General features: G+C 37.1%; 5 protein-coding genes and 2 pseudogenes across 5 annotated transcripts; 2 read left to right on the plus strand and 5 right to left on the minus strand.

Moving 5' to 3' along the window:
• Window positions 1-5,268: 5,268 nt before the first annotated feature.
• Window positions 5,269-5,679, minus strand: LOC149887809 (histone H3). The gene has a single exon (XM_090088894.1). The coding sequence runs from the start codon at window positions 5,677-5,679 to the stop codon at window positions 5,269-5,271; it is 411 nt and encodes a 136-aa protein (XP_089945020.1).
• Window positions 5,680-7,270: 1,591 nt separating this feature from the next.
• LOC149887810 (late histone H2B.L4 pseudogene) lies at window positions 7,271-7,675 on the minus strand (annotated as a pseudogene).
• Window positions 7,676-7,969: 294 nt separating this feature from the next.
• Window positions 7,970-8,359, plus strand: LOC149887811 (histone H2A, orphon). Its single transcript, XM_090088895.1, has one exon. The coding sequence runs from the start codon at window positions 7,970-7,972 to the stop codon at window positions 8,357-8,359; it is 390 nt and encodes a 129-aa protein (XP_089945021.1).
• Window positions 8,360-13,549: 5,190 nt separating this feature from the next.
• LOC149887812 (histone H3) lies at window positions 13,550-13,960 on the minus strand. The gene has a single exon (XM_090088896.1). The coding sequence runs from the start codon at window positions 13,958-13,960 to the stop codon at window positions 13,550-13,552; it is 411 nt and encodes a 136-aa protein (XP_089945022.1).
• Window positions 13,961-15,551: 1,591 nt separating this feature from the next.
• Window positions 15,552-15,956, minus strand: LOC149887813 (late histone H2B.L4 pseudogene; annotated as a pseudogene).
• Window positions 15,957-16,250: 294 nt separating this feature from the next.
• LOC149887814 (histone H2A, orphon) lies at window positions 16,251-16,640 on the plus strand. Its single transcript, XM_090088897.1, has one exon. It carries the CDS (start codon window positions 16,251-16,253, stop codon window positions 16,638-16,640), a length of 390 nt encoding a protein of 129 aa, XP_089945023.1.
• Window positions 16,641-23,102: 6,462 nt separating this feature from the next.
• On the minus strand, window positions 23,103-23,513 carry LOC149887815 (histone H3). The gene has a single exon (XM_090088898.1). The coding sequence runs from the start codon at window positions 23,511-23,513 to the stop codon at window positions 23,103-23,105; it is 411 nt and encodes a 136-aa protein (XP_089945024.1).
• Between the last annotated feature and the right edge of the window lie 903 nt (window positions 23,514-24,416).

Consider the following 24,416-nt stretch of genomic DNA (forward strand, 5'->3'; position numbering starts at 1 on the left):
TAAGTTATAACCTGAGGGAGAAAAAACAGTTCGGTTACCTCACAGGTCACGTGCATGTTCAAGATTCCAAGTTTTGAAAGGATCCAACGTAACTTGAATAAAAAGTGAACACGCACGTGCCCAGATTGGCGACCATCTATAGGCTGTAGGAAAATAACAAAGAAGATTTAAGCGCCTCCGTAAGAATTTAGCTCCCTTAGGATTTCAGCAAAAAAGTATATTTAGCGGAGAAAAAAACAAAGAGCGAGGTTAAGCAGCAGTGACGGCATTAGCATCAGCAGCAGCAACAAAAACAAAACAAAACAAAAAAAAACAAACAAAAAAGCGGCAGCACGAAAAAAAAAAAAAAAAAAAAAAATTTCCGTTTTTTACACTTGCGTGTTTGTCTGTGTGTAATCCTTAATTGCATGGTTTTTTGTTGTTGGTTTTACCTTGTCATTTTTCTTCTGCGCACGTTCTCTTGGTCAGTAGTTTTTTGAAATGCGAAAAAAAACGTCAACGAAAAGAAGTGAACGGGTCATTGCACGTCATGTCTAACAAACAAGAGGGGTAAAGACAAAGACGTCCGCTGTCGAAAACTCATACATACTCCAAGCTGACACACTCTTGAGACACTTCGAAATAAAGCAAATGATCAAAGTCATAACACTTGACAAAGTCGAAACAAAAATCACAGCATGCGCAGACAACCCTTTATTTTACATTAAAGGAAAAAAACGTAAAGCTAGAACTAAACATTCCTTCAATTAAAACACGTCAAACTTGCGACGGGCACAAAACTCAACATATAACAAAGTTACGACGCTCTAGTTCTTTTACATTTTGTTTTCTAAATGACCCGTCCCTAAAACCCCGGAAAGAATAAAACGCGACAGTCGAGTTGTTGGCCAATACCTTTTTTCACAGTAACTATCAGGTGTTTCTCGCAACGTCGGATGGGTTGCTGAAACCTTAAAAAAGAACTTTAAAAAGCTTGTGGGGTAGCGTTAGTTCTCATGCTATTTTAACAAAGTACTAAAACTTTAGTTAAAGTAATAAGATTTTACAAAGTAGCTACATTTTAATTATTGTCCTCATTTATCGTCATCTATCGTCATTTTTCACGTATCTGCCTAACTTAGTACCTAACAAACTAACTAAGATACAAACTAACTAACTGAATGACTAACTAACTGACTGACTAACCAACTAACTGACTGACTGACTAACTAACTAACTGACTGACTAACTAACTAACTAACTAACTAACTGATTGACTAACTAACTAACTAACTAACCAACTAACTAACTAACTAACTAACTAACTAACTAACTAACTAACTAACTAACTAACTAACTAACTAACTAACTAACTAACTAACTAACTAACCAACTAACTCACTGAGAGACTAACTAACTAACTAACTAACTAACTAACTAACTAACTAACTAACTAACTAACTAACTAACTAACCAACTAACTCACTGAGAGACTAACTAACTAACTAACTAACTAACTAACTAACTAACTAACTAACTAACTAACTAACTAACTAACTAACCAACTAACTCACTGAGAGACTAACTAACTAACTAACTAACTAACTAACTAACTAACTAACTAACTAACTAACTAACTAACTAACCAACTAACTCACTGAGAGACTAACTAACTAACTAACTAACTAACTAACTAACTAACTAACTAACTAACTAACTAACTAACTAACTAACTGACTAACTAACTAACTAACTAACTAACTAACTAACTAACTAACTAACTAACTAACCAACTAACTCACTGAGAGACTAACTAACTAACTAACTAACTAACTAACTAACTAACTAACTAACTAACTAACTAACTAACCAACTAACTCACTGAGAGACTAACTAACTAACTAACTAACTAACTAACTAACTAACTAACTAACTAACTAACTAACTAACTAACTAACTAACTAACTAACCAACTAACTCACTGAGAGACTAACTAACTAACTAACTAACTAACTAACTAACTAACTAACTAACTAACTAACTAACTAACTAACTAACTGACTAACTAACTAACTAACTAACTAACTAACTAACTAACTAACTAACTAACTAACCAACTAACTCACTGAGAGACTAACTAACTAACTAACTAACTAACTAACTAACTAACTAACTAACTAACTAACTAACTAACCAACTAACTCACTGAGAGACTAACTAACTAACTAACTAACTAACTAACTAACTAACTAACTAACTAACTAACTAACTAACTAACCAACTAACTCACTGAGAGACTAACTAACTAACTAACTAACTAACTAACTAACTAACTAACTAACTGACTAACTAACTAACTAACTAACTAACTAACTAACTAACTAACTAACTAACTAACTAACTAACTAACTAACTAACTAACTAACTAACTAACTAACTAACTAACTAACTAACTAACTAACTAACTAACTAACTAACTAACTAACTAACTAACTAACTAACTAACTAACTAACTAACCAACTAACTCACTGAGAGACTAACTAACTAACTAACTAACTAACTAACTAACTAACTAACTAACTAACTAACTAACTAACTAACTAACTAACTAACTAACTAACTAACTAACTAACTAACTAACTAACTAACTAACTAACTAACTAACTAACTAACTAACTAACTAACTAACTAACTAACTAACTAACTAACTAACTAACTAACTAACTAACTAACTAACCAACTAACTCACTGAGAGACTAACTAACTAACTAACTAACTAACTAACTAACTAACTAACTAACTAACTAACTAACTAACTAACTAACTAACTAACTAACTAACTAACCAACTAACTAACTAACTAACTAACTAACTAACTAACTAACTAACTAACTAACTAACTAACTAACTAACCAACTAACTCACTGAGAGACTAACTAACTAACTAACTAACTAACTAACTAACTAACTAACTAACTAACTAACTAACTAACTAACTAACTAACTAACTAACTAACTAACTAACTAACTAACTAACTAACTAACTAACTAACTAACTAACTAACTAACTAACTAACTAACTAACTAAGTAGCTGACTTTGTATTTGTTTTTCAATTATGAACGAGTTCCTTGCAAGATAGATATTTCTGTTGCATTTGTTAGCCTTTATTTTTAGCAAAAATAAAATTCCAACTGGTGCTTTTCTAATGTCAAGGACCTCGCTAAGGCTAAAGCAGCTAAGCCTAATGGTTATGATGTTATAAAGCGGAGAAAAATGAACTTTTCTGAAAATGAAAAAACGAGAGATGGAATTGATCTGCAATAACTTCGGTTGTGAACACCTTATAACTGATGCCTCGCGCGATTTTAATAACTTTGCATCATGCAAAAGCCGCCAAATTCACGATTCACGAGTGTTAAAGTGTCATTTTTGAAATGCCAGTTATGAGCGCATGAAATCAAAAGCGAAATTTGCACTTTGAAAAGCAAACGGAAATGTAGAGCATCTTTTAAAATCGCCATATTCTAATTCAGTTTTGCCTTTATGAACTTGAACAAAAGTTGCATGCCTTCCCAAGACTGCACAATTGTAAAGAAAACACCAAGCTTCGCTCGAACGATGACTATGAAGACGAAGAACCGAATGGACCCCGTATTGTGCATTCGTCACTCATTCTCTTATCTCCTCAAACGTTTTTTTACCGTTACCTTCCATAATGAATTTTATTTTTTATTTATTTTTTTTTTTTACGATGTCCAGAACTTTCAGGTTGCTAAGTTTTTCCTTTTTTTCTAGTGTCCGCGACTTTATATATGTTGACTGCGTTATCGCAGTTTTAGCCTTCGATCGTTTTTGTTAACGAACACGAATAAGCACAACATAGTGTTCCTTTTTCATGGAATGTTCTTTGTTGTGTCTCTGTGTTTAGAAAAAGAATTGGTCTGAACTAAAAATCGTCGTTAGTACGCGTTGCTAACGCATTAAATATTCCAGCAATCGCGCGTGTTTGTGCCCTTCGCCTCTATTGAGTTTGTATGGTACCAAATGCTTAGAAGAGATTGGCATAAGCTTTTTTGGGAAGCCATATGGTTCAGTTTCTTGATGAAATTAAGCTGCTTTGTCCAGAGTAAGTAGCGCTGATGTTATTTGGCCATGCGCGCACTCGATTGCTTTTAAAGACTATTTTTTCGATGTTTTGATGCGATACCTTTCGCTTCTAACATGCTGTGGCACCGAAACGCCGCAATTTACAAAGCGTCACTATTCTTTAGAAGATTTCAAAACTAATGAAGCTTTAAGAGAGCGAGAGACGCGAGCTGTGGAGGTTTGCCTGTCAACACGAAAACACACTTTGCAGTCTGACGGTGGAGCAAAAAAAAAAAAAAAAAAGTCTCCTCGACAGTCCGCATAAAACTCCGCTTGAAAAATAAAAACATCTAAACATCTAGAAGTTTTATAAAAACGAACGCAACGTTTCTCTGAAACACGACAAAAAAAAAATGACTGAAGCTGCATCTCCGAAAAAGGCCACAAAGAAGTCTGCGCCTAAAAAGCCTGCTGATCATGCTCCCTACAAGGCGATGATTGTCGATGCTATTAATTCGCTTAAAGAACGCAAAGGGTCGTCAAGACAAGCTATCGCCAAGCACGTCAAGGCCAACAACAAGGTGGGTGAAAACGTCGATTCGCAAGTCAAGATTAATTTAAAGCGCATGGTGGTTGCTGGCGAGCTCGTACAAGTGAAAGGAACTGGCGCGTCGGGTTCTTTTAGAATTGCAGCTAAGCCCAAACCGTTAAAGAAGCCTGCTGCAGTCGCCAAGAAGCACAAAAAAGAAGCCAAAGAAGTAAAGAAGCCTGCTGAAAAGAAGAGCACGCCAAAAAAGAAAGCTGCGTCAGTGAAAAAAGTCGCACAAAAAGAGAAAGTGAAAAAAGCTACTCCTAAGAAAAAAGTGACTCCCGCAAAAAAGAGCGCCCAGAAACCGGTTGCTAAAAAGCCCGCAGTAAAGAAAGTGAAAGCGACACCTAAGAAGAAAGCTGCAGCCAAGAAAACCATCGCAAAAGTGGAAAAGAAATAACCTAACCTACCCCGCTTTTTGTCAAACGGCTATTTTCATAGCCACACATCTTTCTAAAAACAAAGTTCCAGGCGTAGAACTTGTTTACTTTGTGTTTGTTTGTTTGTTGTTTTTTTTTTTTGTTTTGTTTTGTTTTAAGGCACTAAGCCGACAACGTTTTTAACAGATTTGTGGCTATGAAAATAGCCGTTTTGTTTAGAAGCACCATTTTTTAAGCTCGCTCTCCTCTGATTCTTCTCGCCAACTGAATGTCTTTTGGCATAATAGTGACACGCTTTGCATGGATGGCGCACAAGTTGGTATCTTCGAAGAGACCCACTAAGTAGGCTTCTGAAGCTTCTTGTAAGGCCATGACGGCGGTGCTTTGGAAACGCAAGTCAGTCTTGAAATCTTGAGCTATTTCGCGAACCAATCGCTGGAAGGGTAGTTTTCTGATTAGGAGCTCTGTCGATTTTTGGTATCTTCGGATCTCTCTCAAAGCTACGGTACCGGGTCGGTATCTGTGGGGTTTCTTTACTCCGCCGGTAGCCGGGGCACTCTTTCTTGCTGCTTTTGTTGCCAGCTGCTTTCTCGGTGCTTTACCGCCGGTAGATTTTCTAGCTGTTTGTTTTGTGCGGGCCATTGTAAGTTACGCTTACACTTATCAGTTTAAGTTGAACTTTTGAAGTTTTTCAATTTAACGCGTTTTGTTGACATTTTTAGACTTTGCCGCGACTTAAAGCTGCATTCTGATTGGTGCTAAGAAAGTGCTCTTTGATTGGTTCAAGTACAAATGCAAAATAAGGCATTAAGGCCACGTAGGCGTGTTTTTTGGCTACGGGAAAAGAGAGCGCGTTTGTCTCGCCTCTACAATTTCTGCTTTTTTAAACACTTCAAAGACAGGTCGACGTAGTGGAATTCCGAAAAGAAACTTTTCTGCTCTGTTTGCGAACGGATAAAAGCGTTAAATGCGAAAACGCGCGTTAAAAACAAGGCAGTTTGTTTTGGTTTTTTTTTTTTTTGTTTTTTTGGTTCAGATGGCTTTTTGACGAAGGACCGTTGCGATTGGTTGTTTGACGAAGATGTTTCCATCTATGTAGGGTAAAAGTCGCGCTTCCAGCGCATAATAAAAACAAAAAGAAACGCAAAAAGACAGTAATTGAACTTCAAACAATTTTAATCATGTCTGGTCGCGGTAAAGGAGGAAAAGGACTTGGAAAAGGAGGCGCAAAGCGTCATCGCAAGATTTTACGTGATAACATCCAAGGAATCACAAAGCCCGCCATACGTCGTCTAGCTCGTCGCGGTGGTGTTAAGCGTATCTCTGGACTTATCTACGAGGAGACTCGAGGCGTTCTAAAAGTCTTTTTGGAAAACGTTATTCGCGACGCTGTAACATACACAGAGCATGCCAAGAGAAAGACAGTCACCGCTATGGACGTTGTCTACGCATTAAAAAGACAAGGTCGCACATTGTACGGCTTTGGTGGTTAAAAGGGGAACACCTCAGCAATCAAAAACGGCTATTTTTATAGCCACACATCTGTTTTAAACGTTAATAGGCAATCTAGAACTTGAACGCTGCACCGCGATAAGCAGAGGGGGTGTGTAAAAACGGTTTAGTTTACCAGTTTCAGTTTGTTTCAATCGAAATGAAAAGCAATTGAATTGATTTCTAAGTAATGTTTTTTAGCGAGGCATAGTTTAACTGAGTGTTTAGAGTAGACGCTTGACACATAAAGTGTTTTGCTCACCATCATCGGGCTAGAAAGGTGATTTTTATCTAAAGCGCTGCTTTAAGTCTGATTTCCTAAAGATGCGCGCAATACATTTGAAAAAAAAAAGAAAAAAGAAAAAAGAAAAAAGGAGCAAAAGTGTGGTAGTAGCAGCAAATAATAACGATGGGTGGGTCATAAGGGCTAAGGTTTTGATCAAAAGCAAAAAGGTGGCGCTCAAGTAGTTGTTGAAAGATTTTCTCACGCGTTTACCTACTGTAATAACTTTTTGTATCCAAAGTGGATGCAAAAGCTATACGTTTAAACATCAAAAAAAGCAAGTCTAGAAAAGCGCTCGCTCTTTAGACGCGGTGTCGCAATTTAAAACGAGCAAACAATGGCTGCCTAGCTATTGCATTTTAAGTACTTTCTCTCTACTACAATTTAAGGCGTTCTAATGCGTACAATGCTTTTACAAGATGTGTGGCTATGAAAATAGCCGTTTAGATAGCGCTCCATCTATTTACTGCTGGTGTACTTAGTAACAGCCTTGGTGCCTTCGCTCACTGCGTGTTTGGCCAACTCACCGGGAAGTAAGAGGCGCACAGCTGTTTGAATTTCACGCGAAGAGATGGTTGATTTCTTGTTTTGGAGGGCTAGTCGTGAAGCTTCTGAAGCGATTCTTTCAAAAATGTCGTTGACGAAAGAATTCATGATGCTCATCGCTTTGGAAGAAACACCAACATCAGGGTGAACTTGCTTCAAGACGTTGTAAATGTAAATGGCGTAGGATTCTCGCCTCTTTCTCTTGCGCTTTTTGTCTCCAGTACCAGCGATCTTGCCGCCTTTCTTACCAGCGCGTTTTTCCCCCTTTTTGGCCACCTTGGGCGCTTGTTTTCCTCCGGCCTTTGGAGCGTCAGACATGTCGACGAGTTTTAGAGAATTGAAATTTGAAATTACAAGCAACCGAATCACTTCCTATATAAAGCGCAGTTGTGGTCTCCAATTCGAGAACATTTCTGTTTCTCGCAAGCTCATTGGTTCTTCAAAGATTAACTAATTTGCGCATTGTTTGACGGAGTTTTTCTATTCGTTAAAAAAAGTGCAGTTCGAGACCAAATGTTTTTGATAAGAAAAAGGAATTTTGTAAGTTGATTTCAAAGCGCGCACAAATATCTCTAGGTTGTCTCTCGTTGTTTCTCAGTGTAAGAAATTAAAATGTCAGGACGTGGAAAAGGAGGAAAAGCTAAAGCCAAGGCAAAGACTCGATCGTTCAGAGCCGGACTTCAGTTTCCAGTCGGTCGTGTTCACCGATTTTTGCGCAAAGGACACTACGCCAATCGCATCGGTTCAGGCGCACCTGTCTATTTAGCTGCTGTTTTGGAGTATCTCTCCGCCGAAATTTTGGAGTTGGCCGGTAACGCTGCTCGTGACAATAAGAAAGCTAGAATCATTCCTCGACACTTACAGTTAGCTGTTCGCAATGACGAAGAGTTGAACAAGTTGTTGTCAGGTGTTACTATAGCCAGTGGCGGTGTGCTGCCAAACATACAAGCCGTTTTGCTTCCCAAGAAGAACGAAAAGGTTCCAAAACCAGCAGCCAAATAAACGGTACTCTGAACACAAGATAAAAAATAAAGGCTATTTTCATAGCCACACATCTGTTAAAAACATGACGGCATGAGCTTAAACACACTAAGGAGAATATAAAGAAGTGTGTGTGTGTGTGTGTGTGTGTGTGTGTGTGTGTGTAAGGAAGGGAGGGGAGGGGGGTTCAAAATCTCTTTTTAAAGCTGTTAGGGGATAAAAAGAGCACACGCATCCCGTTACAAAAAAATACATGGTGGGGTTTACACGCCATCTTTGAAACGTTTTAAGTTATAACCTGAGGGAGAAAAAACAGTTCGGTTACCTCACAGGTCACGTGCATGTTCAAGATTCCAAGTTTTGAAAGGATCCAACGTAACTTGAATAAAAAGTGAACACGCACGTGCCCAGATTGGCGACCATCTATAGGCTGTAGGAAAATAACAAAGAAGATTTAAGCGCCTCCGTAAGAATTTAGCTCCCTTAGGATTTCAGCAAAAAAGTATATTTAGCGGAGAAAAAAACAAAGAGCGAGGTTAAGCAGCAGTGACGGCATTAGCATCAGCAGCAGCAACAAAAACAAAACAAAACAAAAAAAAACAAACAAAAAAGCGGCAGCACGAAAAAAAAAAAAAAAAAAAAAAATTTCCGTTTTTTACACTTGCGTGTTTGTCTGTGTGTAATCCTTAATTGCATGGTTTTTTGTTGTTGGTTTTACCTTGTCATTTTTCTTCTGCGCACGTTCTCTTGGTCAGTAGTTTTTTGAAATGCGAAAAAAAACGTCAACGAAAAGAAGTGAACGGGTCATTGCACGTCATGTCTAACAAACAAGAGGGGTAAAGACAAAGACGTCCGCTGTCGAAAACTCATACATACTCCAAGCTGACACACTCTTGAGACACTTCGAAATAAAGCAAATGATCAAAGTCATAACACTTGACAAAGTCGAAACAAAAATCACAGCATGCGCAGACAACCCTTTATTTTACATTAAAGGAAAAAAACGTAAAGCTAGAACTAAACATTCCTTCAATTAAAACACGTCAAACTTGCGACGGGCACAAAACTCAACATATAACAAAGTTACGACGCTCTAGTTCTTTTACATTTTGTTTTCTAAATGACCCGTCCCTAAAACCCCGGAAAGAATAAAACGCGACAGTCGAGTTGTTGGCCAATACCTTTTTTCACAGTAACTATCAGGTGTTTCTCGCAACGTCGGATGGGTTGCTGAAACCTTAAAAAAGAACTTTAAAAAGCTTGTGGGGTAGCGTTAGTTCTCATGCTATTTTAACAAAGTACTAAAACTTTAGTTAAAGTAATAAGATTTTACAAAGTAGCTACATTTTAATTATTGTCCTCATTTATCGTCATCTATCGTCATTTTTCACGTATCTGCCTAACTTAGTACCTAACAAACTAACTAAGATACAAACTAACTAACTGAATGACTAACTAACTGACTGACTAACCAACTAACTGACTGACTGACTAACTAACTAACTGACTGACTAACTAACTAACTAACTAACTAACTGATTGACTAACTAACTAACTAACTAACCAACTAACTAACTAACTAACTAACTAACTAACTAACTAACTAACTAACTAACTAACTAACTAACTAACTAACTAACTAACTAACTAACTAACCAACTAACTCACTGAGAGACTAACTAACTAACTAACTAACTAACTAACTAACTAACTAACTAACTAACTAACTAACTAACTAACCAACTAACTCACTGAGAGACTAACTAACTAACTAACTAACTAACTAACTAACTAACTAACTAACTAACTAACTAACTAACTAACCAACTAACTCACTGAGAGACTAACTAACTAACTAACTAACTAACTAACTAACTAACTAACTAACTAACTAACTAACTAACTAACCAACTAACTCACTGAGAGACTAACTAACTAACTAACTAACTAACTAACTAACTAACTAACTAACTAACTAACTAACTAACTAACTGACTAACTAACTAACTAACTAACTAACTAACTAACTAACTAACTAACTAACTAACCAACTAACTCACTGAGAGACTAACTAACTAACTAACTAACTAACTAACTAACTAACTAACTAACTAACTAACTAACTAACCAACTAACTCACTGAGAGACTAACTAACTAACTAACTAACTAACTAACTAACTAACTAACTAACTAACTAACTAACTAACTAACCAACTAACTCACTGAGAGACTAACTAACTAACTAACTAACTAACTAACTAACTAACTAACTAACTGACTAACTAACTAACTAACTAACTAACTAACTAACTAACTAACTAACTAACTAACTAACTAACTAACTAACTAACTAACTAACTAACTAACTAACTAACTAACTAACTAACTAACTAACTAACTAACTAACTAACTAACTAACTAACTAACTAACTAACTAACCAACTAACTCACTGAGAGACTAACTAACTAACTAACTAACTAACTAACTAACTAACTAACTAACTAACTAACTAACTAACTAACTAACTAACTAACTAACTAACTAACTAACTAACTAACTAACTAACTAACTAACTAACTAACTAACTAACTAACTAACTAACTAACTAACTAACTAACTAACTAACTAACTAACTAACTAACTAACTAACCAACTAACTCACTGAGAGACTAACTAACTAACTAACTAACTAACTAACTAACTAACTAACTAACTAACTAACTAACTAACTAACTAACTAACTAACTAACTAACTAACCAACTAACTAACTAACTAACTAACTAACTAACTAACTAACTAACTAACTAACTAACTAACTAACTAACCAACTAACTCACTGAGAGACTAACTAACTAACTAACTAACTAACTAACTAACTAACTAACTAACTAACTAACTAACTAACTAACTAACTAACTAACTAACTAACTAACTAACTAACTAACTAACTAACTAACTAACTAACTAACTAACTAACTAACTAACTAACTAACTAACTAACTAACTAAGTAGCTGACTTTGTATTTGTTTTTCAATTATGAACGAGTTCCTTGCAAGATAGATATTTCTGTTGCATTTGTTAGCCTTTATTTTTAGCAAAAATAAAATTCCAACTGGTGCTTTTCTAATGTCAAGGACCTCGCTAAGGCTAAAGCAGCTAAGCCTAATGGTTATGATGTTATAAAGCGGAGAAAAATGAACTTTTCTGAAAATGAAAAAACGAGAGATGGAATTGATCTGCAATAACTTCGGTTGTGAACACCTTATAACTGATGCCTCGCGCGATTTTAATAACTTTGCATCATGCAAAAGCCGCCAAATTCACGATTCACGAGTGTTAAAGTGTCATTTTTGAAATGCCAGTTATGAGCGCATGAAATCAAAAGCGAAATTTGCACTTTGAAAAGCAAACGGAAATGTAGAGCATCTTTTAAAATCGCCATATTCTAATTCAGTTTTGCCTTTATGAACTTGAACAAAAGTTGCATGCCTTCCCAAGACTGCACAATTGTAAAGAAAACACCAAGCTTCGCTCGAACGATGACTATGAAGACGAAGAACCGAATGGACCCCGTATTGTGCATTCGTCACTCATTCTCTTATCTCCTCAAACGTTTTTTTACCGTTACCTTCCATAATGAATTTTATTTTTTATTTATTTTTTTTTTTTACGATGTCCAGAACTTTCAGGTTGCTAAGTTTTTCCTTTTTTTCTAGTGTCCGCGACTTTATATATGTTGACTGCGTTATCGCAGTTTTAGCCTTCGATCGTTTTTGTTAACGAACACGAATAAGCACAACATAGTGTTCCTTTTTCATGGAATGTTCTTTGTTGTGTCTCTGTGTTTAGAAAAAGAATTGGTCTGAACTAAAAATCGTCGTTAGTACGCGTTGCTAACGCATTAAATATTCCAGCAATCGCGCGTGTTTGTGCCCTTCGCCTCTATTGAGTTTGTATGGTACCAAATGCTTAGAAGAGATTGGCATAAGCTTTTTTGGGAAGCCATATGGTTCAGTTTCTTGATGAAATTAAGCTGCTTTGTCCAGAGTAAGTAGCGCTGATGTTATTTGGCCATGCGCGCACTCGATTGCTTTTAAAGACTATTTTTTCGATGTTTTGATGCGATACCTTTCGCTTCTAACATGCTGTGGCACCGAAACGCCGCAATTTACAAAGCGTCACTATTCTTTAGAAGATTTCAAAACTAATGAAGCTTTAAGAGAGCGAGAGACGCGAGCTGTGGAGGTTTGCCTGTCAACACGAAAACACACTTTGCAGTCTGACGGTGGAGCAAAAAAAAAAAAAAAAAAGTCTCCTCGACAGTCCGCATAAAACTCCGCTTGAAAAATAAAAACATCTAAACATCTAGAAGTTTTATAAAAACGAACGCAACGTTTCTCTGAAACACGACAAAAAAAAAATGACTGAAGCTGCATCTCCGAAAAAGGCCACAAAGAAGTCTGCGCCTAAAAAGCCTGCTGATCATGCTCCCTACAAGGCGATGATTGTCGATGCTATTAATTCGCTTAAAGAACGCAAAGGGTCGTCAAGACAAGCTATCGCCAAGCACGTCAAGGCCAACAACAAGGTGGGTGAAAACGTCGATTCGCAAGTCAAGATTAATTTAAAGCGCATGGTGGTTGCTGGCGAGCTCGTACAAGTGAAAGGAACTGGCGCGTCGGGTTCTTTTAGAATTGCAGCTAAGCCCAAACCGTTAAAGAAGCCTGCTGCAGTCGCCAAGAAGCACAAAAAAGAAGCCAAAGAAGTAAAGAAGCCTGCTGAAAAGAAGAGCACGCCAAAAAAGAAAGCTGCGTCAGTGAAAAAAGTCGCACAAAAAGAGAAAGTGAAAAAAGCTACTCCTAAGAAAAAAGTGACTCCCGCAAAAAAGAGCGCCCAGAAACCGGTTGCTAAAAAGCCCGCAGTAAAGAAAGTGAAAGCGACACCTAAGAAGAAAGCTGCAGCCAAGAAAACCATCGCAAAAGTGGAAAAGAAATAACCTAACCTACCCCGCTTTTTGTCAAACGGCTATTTTCATAGCCACACATCTTTCTAAAAACAAAGTTCCAGGCGTAGAACTTGTTTACTTTGTGTTTGTTTGTTTGTTGTTTTTTTTTTTTGTTTTGTTTTGTTTTAAGGCACTAAGCCGACAACGTTTTTAACAGATTTGTGGCTATGAAAATAGCCGTTTTGTTTAGAAGCACCATTTTTTAAGCTCGCTCTCCTCTGATTCTTCTCGCCAACTGAATGTCTTTTGGCATAATAGTGACACGCTTTGCATGGATGGCGCACAAGTTGGTATCTTCGAAGAGACCCACTAAGTAGGCTTCTGAAGCTTCTTGTAAGGCCATGACGGCGGTGCTTTGGAAACGCAAGTCAGTCTTGAAATCTTGAGCTATTTCGCGAACCAATCGCTGGAAGGGTAGTTTTCTGATTAGGAGCTCTGTCGATTTTTGGTATCTTCGGATCTCTCTCAAAGCTACGGTACCGGGTCGGTATCTGTGGGGTTTCTTTACTCCGCCGGTAGCCGGGGCACTCTTTCTTGCTGCTTTTGTTGCCAGCTGCTTTCTCGGTGCTTTACCGCCGGTAGATTTTCTAGCTGTTTGTTTTGTGCGGGCCATTGTAAGTTACGCTTACACTTATCAGTTTAAGTTGAACTTTTGAAGTTTTTCAATTTAACGCGTTTTGTTGACATTTTTAGACTTTGCCGCGACTTAAAGCTGCATTCTGATTGGTGCTAAGAAAGTGCTCTTTGATTGGTTCAAGTACAAATGCAAAATAAGGCATTAAGGCCACGTAGGCGTGTTTTTTGGCTACGGGAAAAGAGAGCGCGTTTGTCTCGCCTCTACAATTTCTGCTTTTTTAAACACTTCAAAGACAGGTCGACGTAGTGGAATTCCGAAAAGAAACTTTTCTGCTCTGTTTGCGAACGGATAAAAGCGTTAAATGCGAAAACGCGCGTTAAAAACAAGGCAGTTTGTTTTGGTTTTTTTTTTTTTTGTTTTTTTGGTTCAGATGGCTTTTTGACGAAGGACCGTTGCGATTGGTTGTTTGACGAAGATGTTTCCATCTATGTAGGGTAAAAGTCGCGCTTCCAGCGCATAATAAAAACAAAAAGAAACGCAAAAAGACAGTAATTGAACTTCAAACAATTTTAATCATGTCTGGTCGCGGTAAAGGAGGAAAAGGACTTGGAAAAGGAGGCGCAAAGCGTCATCGCAAGATTTTACGTGATAACATCCAAGGAATCACAAAGCCCGCCATACGTCGTCTAGCTCGTCGCGGTGGTGTTAAGCGTATCTCTGGACTTATCTACGAGGAGACTCGAGGCGTTCTAAAAGTCTTTTTGGAAAACGTTATTCGCGACGCTGTAACATACACAGAGCATGCCAAGAGAAAGACAGTCACCGCTATGGACGTTGTCTACGCATTAAAAAGACAAGGTCGCACATTGTACGGCTTTGGTGGTTAAAAGGGGAACACCTCAGCAATCAAAAACGGCTATTTTTATAGCCACACATCTGTTTTAAACGTTAATAGGCAATCTAGAACTTGAACGCTGCACCGCGATAAGCAGAGGGGGTGTGTAAAAACGGTTTAGTTTACCAGTTTCAGTTTGTTTCAATCGAAATGAAAAGCAATTGAATTGATTTCTAAGTAATGTTTTTTAGCGAGGCATAGTTTAACTGAGTGTTTAGAGTAGACGCTTGACACATAAAGTGTTTTGCTCACCATCATCGGGCTAGAAAGGTGATTTTTATCTAAAGCGCTGCTTTAAGTCTGATTTCCTAAAGATGCGCGCAATACATTTGAAAAAAAAAAAAAAAAAGAAAAAAGAAAAAAGGAGCAAAAGTGTGGTAGTAGCAGCAAATAATAACGATGGGTGGGTCATAAGGGCTAAGGTTTTGATCAAAAGCAAAAAGGTGGCGCTCAAGTAGTTGTTGAAAGATTTTCTCACGCGTTTACCTACTGTAATAACTTTTTGTATCCAAAGTGGATGCAAAAGCTATACGTTTAAACATCAAAAAAAGCAAGTCTAGAAAAGCGCTCGCTCTTTAGACGCGGTGTCGCAATTTAAAACGAGCAAACAATGGCTGCCTAGCTATTGCATTTTAAGTACTTTCTCTCTACTACAATTTAAGGCGTTCTAATGCGTACAATGCTTTTACAAGATGTGTGGCTATGAAAATAGCCGTTTAGATAGCGCTCCATCTATTTACTGCTGGTGTACTTAGTAACAGCCTTGGTGCCTTCGCTCACTGCGTGTTTGGCCAACTCACCGGGAAGTAAGAGGCGCACAGCTGTTTGAATTTCACGCGAAGAGATGGTTGATTTCTTGTTTTGGAGGGCTAGTCGTGAAGCTTCTGAAGCGATTCTTTCAAAAATGTCGTTGACGAAAGAATTCATGATGCTCATCGCTTTGGAAGAAACACCAACATCAGGGTGAACTTGCTTCAAGACGTTGTAAATGTAAATGGCGTAGGATTCTCGCCTCTTTCTCTTGCGCTTTTTGTCTCCAGTACCAGCGATCTTGCCGCCTTTCTTACCAGCGCGTTTTTCCCCCTTTTTGGCCACCTTGGGCGCTTGTTTTCCTCCGGCCTTTGGAGCGTCAGACATGTCGACGAGTTTTAGAGAATTGAAATTTGAAATTACAAGCAACCGAATCACTTCCTATATAAAGCGCAGTTGTGGTCTCCAATTCGAGAACATTTCTGTTTCTCGCAAGCTCATTGGTTCTTCAAAGATTAACTAATTTGCGCATTGTTTGACGGAGTTTTTCTATTCGTTAAAAAAAGTGCAGTTCGAGACCAAATGTTTTTGATAAGAAAAAGGAATTTTGTAAGTTGATTTCAAAGCGCGCACAAATATCTCTAGGTTGTCTCTCGTTGTTTCTCAGTGTAAGAAATTAAAATGTCAGGACGTGGAAAAGGAGGAAAAGCTAAAGCCAAGGCAAAGACTCGATCGTTCAGAGCCGGACTTCAGTTTCCAGTCGGTCGTGTTCACCGATTTTTGCGCAAAGGACACTACGCCAATCGCATCGGTTCAGGCGCACCTGTCTATTTAGCTGCTGTTTTGGAGTATCTCTCCGCCGAAATTTTGGAGTTGGCCGGTAACGCTGCTCGTGACAATAAGAAAGCTAGAATCATTCCTCGACACTTACAGTTAGCTGTTCGCAATGACGAAGAGTTGAACAAGTTGTTGTCAGGTGTTACTATAGCCAGTGGCGGTGTGCTGCCAAACATACAAGCCGTTTTGCTTCCCAAGAAGAACGAAAAGGTTCCAAAACCAGCAGCCAAATAAACGGTACTCTGAACACAAGATAAAAAATAAAGGCTATTTTCATAGCCACACATCTGTTAAAAACATGACGGCATGAGCTTAAACACACTAAGGAGAATATAAAGAAGTGTGTGTGTGTGTGTGTGTGTGTGTGTGTGTGTGTGTAAGGAAGGGAGGGGAGGGGGGTTCAAAATCTCTTTTTAAAGCTGTTAGGGGATAAAAAGAGCACACGCATCCCGTTACAAAAAAATACATGGTGGGGTTTACACGCCATCTTTGAAACGTTTTAAGTTATAACCTGAGGGAGAAAAAACAGTTCGGTTACCTCACAGGTCACGTGCATGTTCAAGATTCCAAGTTTTGAAAGGATCCAACGTAACTTGAATAAAAAGTGAACACGCACGTGCCCAGATTGGCGACCATCTATAGGCTGTAGGAAAATAACAAAGAAGATTTAAGCGCCTCCGTAAGAATTTAGCTCCCTTAGGATTTCAGCAAAAAAGTATATTTAGCGGAGAAAAAAACAAAGAGCGAGGTTAAGCAGCAGTGACGGCATTAGCATCAGCAGCAGCAACAAAAACAAAACAAAACAAAAAAAAACAAACAAAAAAGCGGCAGCACGAAAAAAAAAAAAAAAAAAAAAAATTTCCGTTTTTTACACTTGCGTGTTTGTCTGTGTGTAATCCTTAATTGCATGGTTTTTTGTTGTTGGTTTTACCTTGTCATTTTTCTTCTGCGCACGTTCTCTTGGTCAGTAGTTTTTTGAAATGCGAAAAAAAACGTCAACGAAAAGAAGTGAACGGGTCATTGCACGTCATGTCTAACAAACAAGAGGGGTAAAGACAAAGACGTCCGCTGTCGAAAACTCATACATACTCCAAGCTGACACACTCTTGAGACACTTCGAAATAAAGCAAATGATCAAAGTCATAACACTTGACAAAGTCGAAACAAAAATCACAGCATGCGCAGACAACCCTTTATTTTACATTAAAGGAAAAAAACGTAAAGCTAGAACTAAACATTCCTTCAATTAAAACACGTCAAACTTGCGACGGGCACAAAACTCAACATATAACAAAGTTACGACGCTCTAGTTCTTTTACATTTTGTTTTCTAAATGACCCGTCCCTAAAACCCCGGAAAGAATAAAACGCGACAGTCGAGTTGTTGGCCAATACCTTTTTTCACAGTAACTATCAGGTGTTTCTCGCAACGTCGGATGGGTTGCTGAAACCTTAAAAAAGAACTTTAAAAAGCTTGTGGGGTAGCGTTAGTTCTCATGCTATTTTAACAAAGTACTAAAACTTTAGTTAAAGTAATAAGATTTTACAAAGTAGCTACATTTTAATTATTGTCCTCATTTATCGTCATCTATCGTCATTTTTCACGTATCTGCCTAACTTAGTACCTAACAAACTAACTAAGATACAAACTAACTAACTGAATGACTAACTAACTGACTGACTAACCAACTAACTGACTGACTGACTAACTAACTAACTGACTGACTAACTAACTAACTAACTAACTAACTGATTGACTAACTAACTAACTAACTAACCAACTAACTAACTAACTAACTAACTAACTAACTAACTAACTAACTAACTAACTAACTAACTAACTAACTAACTAACTAACTAACTAACTAACCAACTAACTCACTGAGAGACTAACTAACTAACTAACTAACTAACTAACTAACTAACTAACTAACTAACTAACTAACTAACTAACCAACTAACTCACTGAGAGACTAACTAACTAACTAACTAACTAACTAACTAACTAACTAACTAACTAACTAACTAACTAACTAACCAACTAACTCACTGAGAGACTAACTAACTAACTAACTAACTAACTAACTAACTAACTAACTAACTAACTAACTAACTAACTAACCAACTAACTCACTGAGAGACTAACTAACTAACTAACTAACTAACTAACTAACTAACTAACTAACTAACTAACTAACTAACTAACTGACTAACTAACTAACTAACTAACTAACTAACTAACTAACTAACTAACTAACTAACCAACTAACTCACTGAGAGACTAACTAACTAACTAACTAACTAACTAACTAACTAACTAACTAACTAACTAACTAACTAACCAACTAACTCACTGAGAGACTAACTAACTAACTAACTAACTAACTAACTAACTAACTAACTAACTAACTAACTAACTAACTAACCAACTAACTCACTGAGAGACTAACTAACTAACTAACTAACTAACTAACTAACTAACTAACTAACTGACTAACTAACTAACTAACTAACTAACTAACTAACTAACTAACTAACTAACTAACTAACTAACTAACTAACTAACTAACTAACTAACTAACTAACTAACTAACTAACTAACTAACTAACTAACTAACTAACTAACTAACTAACTAACTAACTAACTAACTAACCAACTAACTCACTGAGAGACTAACTAACTAACTAACTAACTAACTAACTAACTAACTAACTAACTAACTAACTAACTAACTAACTAACTAACTAACTAACTAACTAACTAACTAACTAACTAACTAACTAACTAACTAACTAACTAACTAACTAACTAACTAACTAACTAACTAACTAACTAACTAACTAACTAACTAACTAACTAACTAACTAACCAACTAACTCACTGAGAGACTAACTAACTAACTAACTAACTAACTAACTAACTAACTAACTAACTAACTAACTAACTAACTAACTAACTAACTAACTAACTAACTAACCAACTAACTAACTAACTAACTAACTAACTAACTAACTAACTAACTAACTAACTAACTAACTAACTAACCAACTAACTCACTGAGAGACTAACTAACTAACTAACTAACTAACTAACTAACTAACTAACTAACTAACTAACTAACTAACTAACCAACTAACTCACTGAGAGACTAACTAACTAACTAACTAACTAACTAACTAACTAACTAACTAACTAACTAACTAACTAACTAACTAACCAACTAACTCACTGAGAGACTAACTAACTAACTAACTAACTAACTAACTAACTAACTAACTAACTAACTAACTAACTAACTAACCAACTAACTCACTGAGAGACTAACTAACTAACTAACTAACTAACTAACTAACTAACTAACTAACTAACTAACTAACTAACTAACCAACTAACTCACTGAGAGACTAACTAACTAACTAACTAACTAACTAACTAACTAACTAACTAACTAACTAACTAACTAACTAACTAACTGACTAACTAACTAACTAACTAACTAACTAACTAACTAACTAACTAACTAACTAACCAACTAACTCACTGAGAGACTAACTAACTAACTAACTAACTAACTAACTAACTAACTAACTAACTAACTAACTAACTAACCAACTAACTCACTGAGAGACTAACTAACTAACTAACTAACTAACTAACTAACTAACTAACTAACTAACTAACTAACTAACTAACCAACTAACTCACTGAGAGACTAACTAACTAACTAACTAACTAACTAACTAACTAACTAACTAACTGACTAACTAACTAACTAACTAACTAACTAACTAACTAACTAACTAACTAACTAACTAACTAACTAACTAACTAACTAACTAACTAACTAACTAACTAACTAACTAACTAACTAACTAACTAACTAACTAACTAACTAACTAACTAACTAACTAACTAACTAACTAACTAACTAACCAACTAACTCACTGAGAGACTAACTAACTAACTAACTAACTAACTAACTAACTAACTAACTAACTAACTAACTAACTAACTAACTAACTAACTAACTAACTAACTAACTAACTAACTAACTAACTAACTAACTAACTAACTAACTAACTAACTAACTAACTAACTAACTAACTAACTAACTAACTAACTAACTAACTAACTAACTAACTAACCAACTAACTCACTGAGAGACTAACTAACTAACTAACTAACTAACTAACTAACTAACTAACTAACTAACTAACTAACTAACTAACTAACTAACTAACTAACTAACTAACCAACTAACTAACTAACTAACTAACTAACTAACTAACTAACTAACTAACTAACTAACTAACTAACCAACTAACTCACTGAGAGACTAACTAACTAACTAACTAACTAACTAACTAACTAACTAACTAACTAACTAACTAACTAACTAACTAACTAACTAACTAACTAACTAACTAACTAACTAACTAACTAACTAACTAACTAACTAACTAACTAACTAACTAACTAACTAACTAACTAACTAAGTAGCTGACTTTGTATTTGTTTTTCAATTATGAACGAGTTCCTTGCAAGATAGATATTTCTGTTGCATTTGTTAGCCTTTATTTTTAGCAAAAATAAAATTCCAACTGGTGCTTTTCTAATGTCAAGGACCTCGCTAAGGCTAAAGCAGCTAAGCCTAATGGTTATGATGTTATAAAGCGGAGAAAAATGAACTTTTCTGAAAATGAAAAAACGAGAGATGGAATTGATCTGCAATAACTTCGGTTGTGAACACCTTATAACTGATGCCTCGCGCGATTTTAATAACTTTGCATCATGCAAAAGCCGCCAAATTCACGATTCACGAGTGTTAAAGTGTCATTTTTGAAATGCCAGTTATGAGCGCATGAAATCAAAAGCGAAATTTGCACTTTGAAAAGCAAACGGAAATGTAGAGCATCTTTTAAAATCGCCATATTCTAATTCAGTTTTGCCTTTATGAACTTGAACAAAAGTTGCATGCCTTCCCAAGACTGCACAATTGTAAAGAAAACACCAAGCTTCGCTCGAACGATGACTATGAAGACGAAGAACCGAATGGACCCCGTATTGTGCATTCGTCACTCATTCTCTTATCTCCTCAAACGTTTTTTTACCGTTACCTTCCATAATGAATTTTATTTTTTATTTATTTTTTTTTTTTACGATGTCCAGAACTTTCAGGTTGCTAAGTTTTTCCTTTTTTTCTAGTGTCCGCGACTTTATATATGTTGACTGCGTTATCGCAGTTTTAGCCTTCGATCGTTTTTGTTAACGAACACGAATAAGCACAACATAGTGTTCCTTTTTCATGGAATGTTCTTTGTTGTGTCTCTGTGTTTAGAAAAAGAATTGGTCTGAACTAAAAATCGTCGTTAGTACGCGTTGCTAACGCATTAAATATTCCAGCAATCGCGCGTGTTTGTGCCCTTCGCCTCTATTGAGTTTGTATGGTACCAAATGCTTAGAAGAGATTGGCATAAGCTTTTTTGGGAAGCCATATGGTTCAGTTTCTTGATGAAATTAAGCTGCTTTGTCCAGAGTAAGTAGCGCTGATGTTATTTGGCCATGCGCGCACTCGATTGCTTTTAAAGACTATTTTTTCGATGTTTTGATGCGATACCTTTCGCTTCTAACATGCTGTGGCACCGAAACGCCGCAATTTACAAAGCGTCACTATTCTTTAGAAGATTTCAAAACTAATGAAGCTTTAAGAGAGCGAGAGACGCGAGCTGTGGAGGTTTGCCTGTCAACACGAAAACACACTTTGCAGTCTGACGGTGGAGCAAAAAAAAAAAAAAAAAAGTCTCCTCGACAGTCCGCATAAAACTCCGCTTGAAAAATAAAAACATCTAAACATCTAGAAGTTTTATAAAAACGAACGCAACGTTTCTCTGAAACACGACAAAAAAAAAATGACTGAAGCTGCATCTCCGAAAAAGGCCACAAAGAAGTCTGCGCCTAAAAAGCCTGCTGATCATGCTCCCTACAAGGCGATGATTGTCGATGCTATTAATTCGCTTAAAGAACGCAAAGGGTCGTCAAGACAAGCTATCGCCAAGCACGTCAAGGCCAACAACAAGGTGGGTGAAAACGTCGATTCGCAAGTCAAGATTAATTTAAAGCGCATGGTGGTTGCTGGCGAGCTCGTACAAGTGAAAGGAACTGGCGCGTCGGGTTCTTTTAGAATTGCAGCTAAGCCCAAACCGTTAAAGAAGCCTGCTGCAGTCGCCAAGAAGCACAAAAAAGAAGCCAAAGAAGTAAAGAAGCCTGCTGAAAAGAAGAGCACGCCAAAAAAGAAAGCTGCGTCAGTGAAAAAAGTCGCACAAAAAGAGAAAGTGAAAAAAGCTACTCCTAAGAAAAAAGTGACTCCCGCAAAAAAGAGCGCCCAGAAACCGGTTGCTAAAAAGCCCGCAGTAAAGAAAGTGAAAGCGACACCTAAGAAGAAAGCTGCAGCCAAGAAAACCATCGCAAAAGTGGAAAAGAAATAACCTAACCTACCCCGCTTTTTGTCAAACGGCTATTTTCATAGCCACACATCTTTCTAAAAACAAAGTTCCAGGCGTAGAACTTGTTTACTTTGTGTTTGTTTGTTTGTTGTTTTTTTTTTTTGTTTTGTTTTGTTTTAAGGCACTAAGCCGACAACGTTTTTAACAGATTTGTGGCTATGAAAATAGCCGTTTTGTTTAGAAGCACCATTTTTTAAGCTCGCTCTCCTCTGATTCTTCTCGCCAACTGAATGTCTTTTGGCATAATAGTGACACGCTTTGCATGGATGGCGCACAAGTTGGTATCTTCGAAGAGACCCACTAAGTAGGCTTCTGAAGCTTCTTGTAAGGCCATGACGGCGGTGCTTTGGAAACGCAAGTCAGTCTTGAAATCTTGAGCTATTTCGCGAACCAATCGCTGGAAGGGTAGTTTTCTGATTAGGAGCTCTGTCGATTTTTGGTATCTTCGGATCTCTCTCAAAGCTACGGTACCGGGTCGGTATCTGTGGGGTTTCTTTACTCCGCCGGTAGCCGGGGCACTCTTTCTTGCTGCTTTTGTTGCCAGCTGCTTTCTCGGTGCTTTACCGCCGGTAGATTTTCTAGCTGTTTGTTTTGTGCGGGCCATTGTAAGTTACGCTTACACTTATCAGTTTAAGTTGAACTTTTGAAGTTTTTCAATTTAACGCGTTTTGTTGACATTTTTAGACTTTGCCGCGACTTAAAGCTGCATTCTGATTGGTGCTAAGAAAGTGCTCTTTGATTGGTTCAAGTACAAATGCAAAATAAGGCATTAAGGCCACGTAGGCGTGTTTTTTGGCTACGGGAAAAGAGAGCGCGTTTGTCTCGCCTCTACAATTTCTGCTTTTTTAAACACTTCAAAGACAGGTCGACGTAGTGGAATTCCGAAAAGAAACTTTTCTGCTCTGTTTGCGAACGGATAAAAGCGTTAAATGCGAAAACGCGCGTTAAAAACAAGGCAGTTTGTTTTGGTTTTTTTTTTTTTTGTTTTTTTGGTTCAGATGGCTTTTTGACGAAGGACCGTTGCGATTGGTTGTTTGACGAAGATGTTTCCATCTATGTAGGGTAAAAGTCGCGCTTCCAGCGCATAATAAAAACAAAAAGAAACGCAAAAAGACAGTAATTGAACTTCAAACAATTTTAATCATGTCTGGTCGCGGTAAAGGAGGAAAAGGACTTGGAAAAGGAGGCGCAAAGCGTCATCGCAAGATTTTACGTGATAACATCCAAGGAATCACAAAGCCCGCCATACGTCGTCTAGCTCGTCGCGGTGGTGTTAAGCGTATCTCTGGACTTATCTACGAGGAGACTCGAGGCGTTCTAAAAGTCTTTTTGGAAAACGTTATTCGCGACGCTGTAACATACACAGAGCATGCCAAGAGAAAGACAGTCACCGCTATGGACGTTGTCTACGCATTAAAAAGACAAGGTCGCACATTGTACGGCTTTGGTGGTTAAAAGGGGAACACCTCAGCAATCAAAAACGGCTATTTTTATAGCCACACATCTG

The sequence above is a fragment of the Hydra viridissima genome, unplaced genomic scaffold (genome assembly GCF_058129835.1).
Source record: "Hydra viridissima isolate aposymbiotic clone 2 unplaced genomic scaffold, HvirCarnegie_v1 scaffold_5, whole genome shotgun sequence".
Classification (NCBI taxonomy): domain Eukaryota; kingdom Metazoa; phylum Cnidaria; class Hydrozoa; order Anthoathecata; family Hydridae; genus Hydra; species Hydra viridissima.

What these genes read in the sequence shown, in the direction of transcription:
- LOC149887809 (XM_090088894.1), bottom strand. Translation starts at nt 5,679, where the DNA reads ATGGCCCGCACAAAACAAACAGCTAGAAAATCTACCGGCGGTAAAGCA.
- LOC149887812 (XM_090088896.1), bottom strand. Translation starts at nt 13,960, where the DNA reads ATGGCCCGCACAAAACAAACAGCTAGAAAATCTACCGGCGGTAAAGCA.
- LOC149887811 (XM_090088895.1), top strand. Translation starts at nt 7,970, where the DNA reads ATGTCAGGACGTGGAAAAGGAGGAAAAGCTAAAGCCAAGGCAAAGACT.
- LOC149887815 (XM_090088898.1), bottom strand. Translation starts at nt 23,513, where the DNA reads ATGGCCCGCACAAAACAAACAGCTAGAAAATCTACCGGCGGTAAAGCA.
- LOC149887814 (XM_090088897.1), top strand. Translation starts at nt 16,251, where the DNA reads ATGTCAGGACGTGGAAAAGGAGGAAAAGCTAAAGCCAAGGCAAAGACT.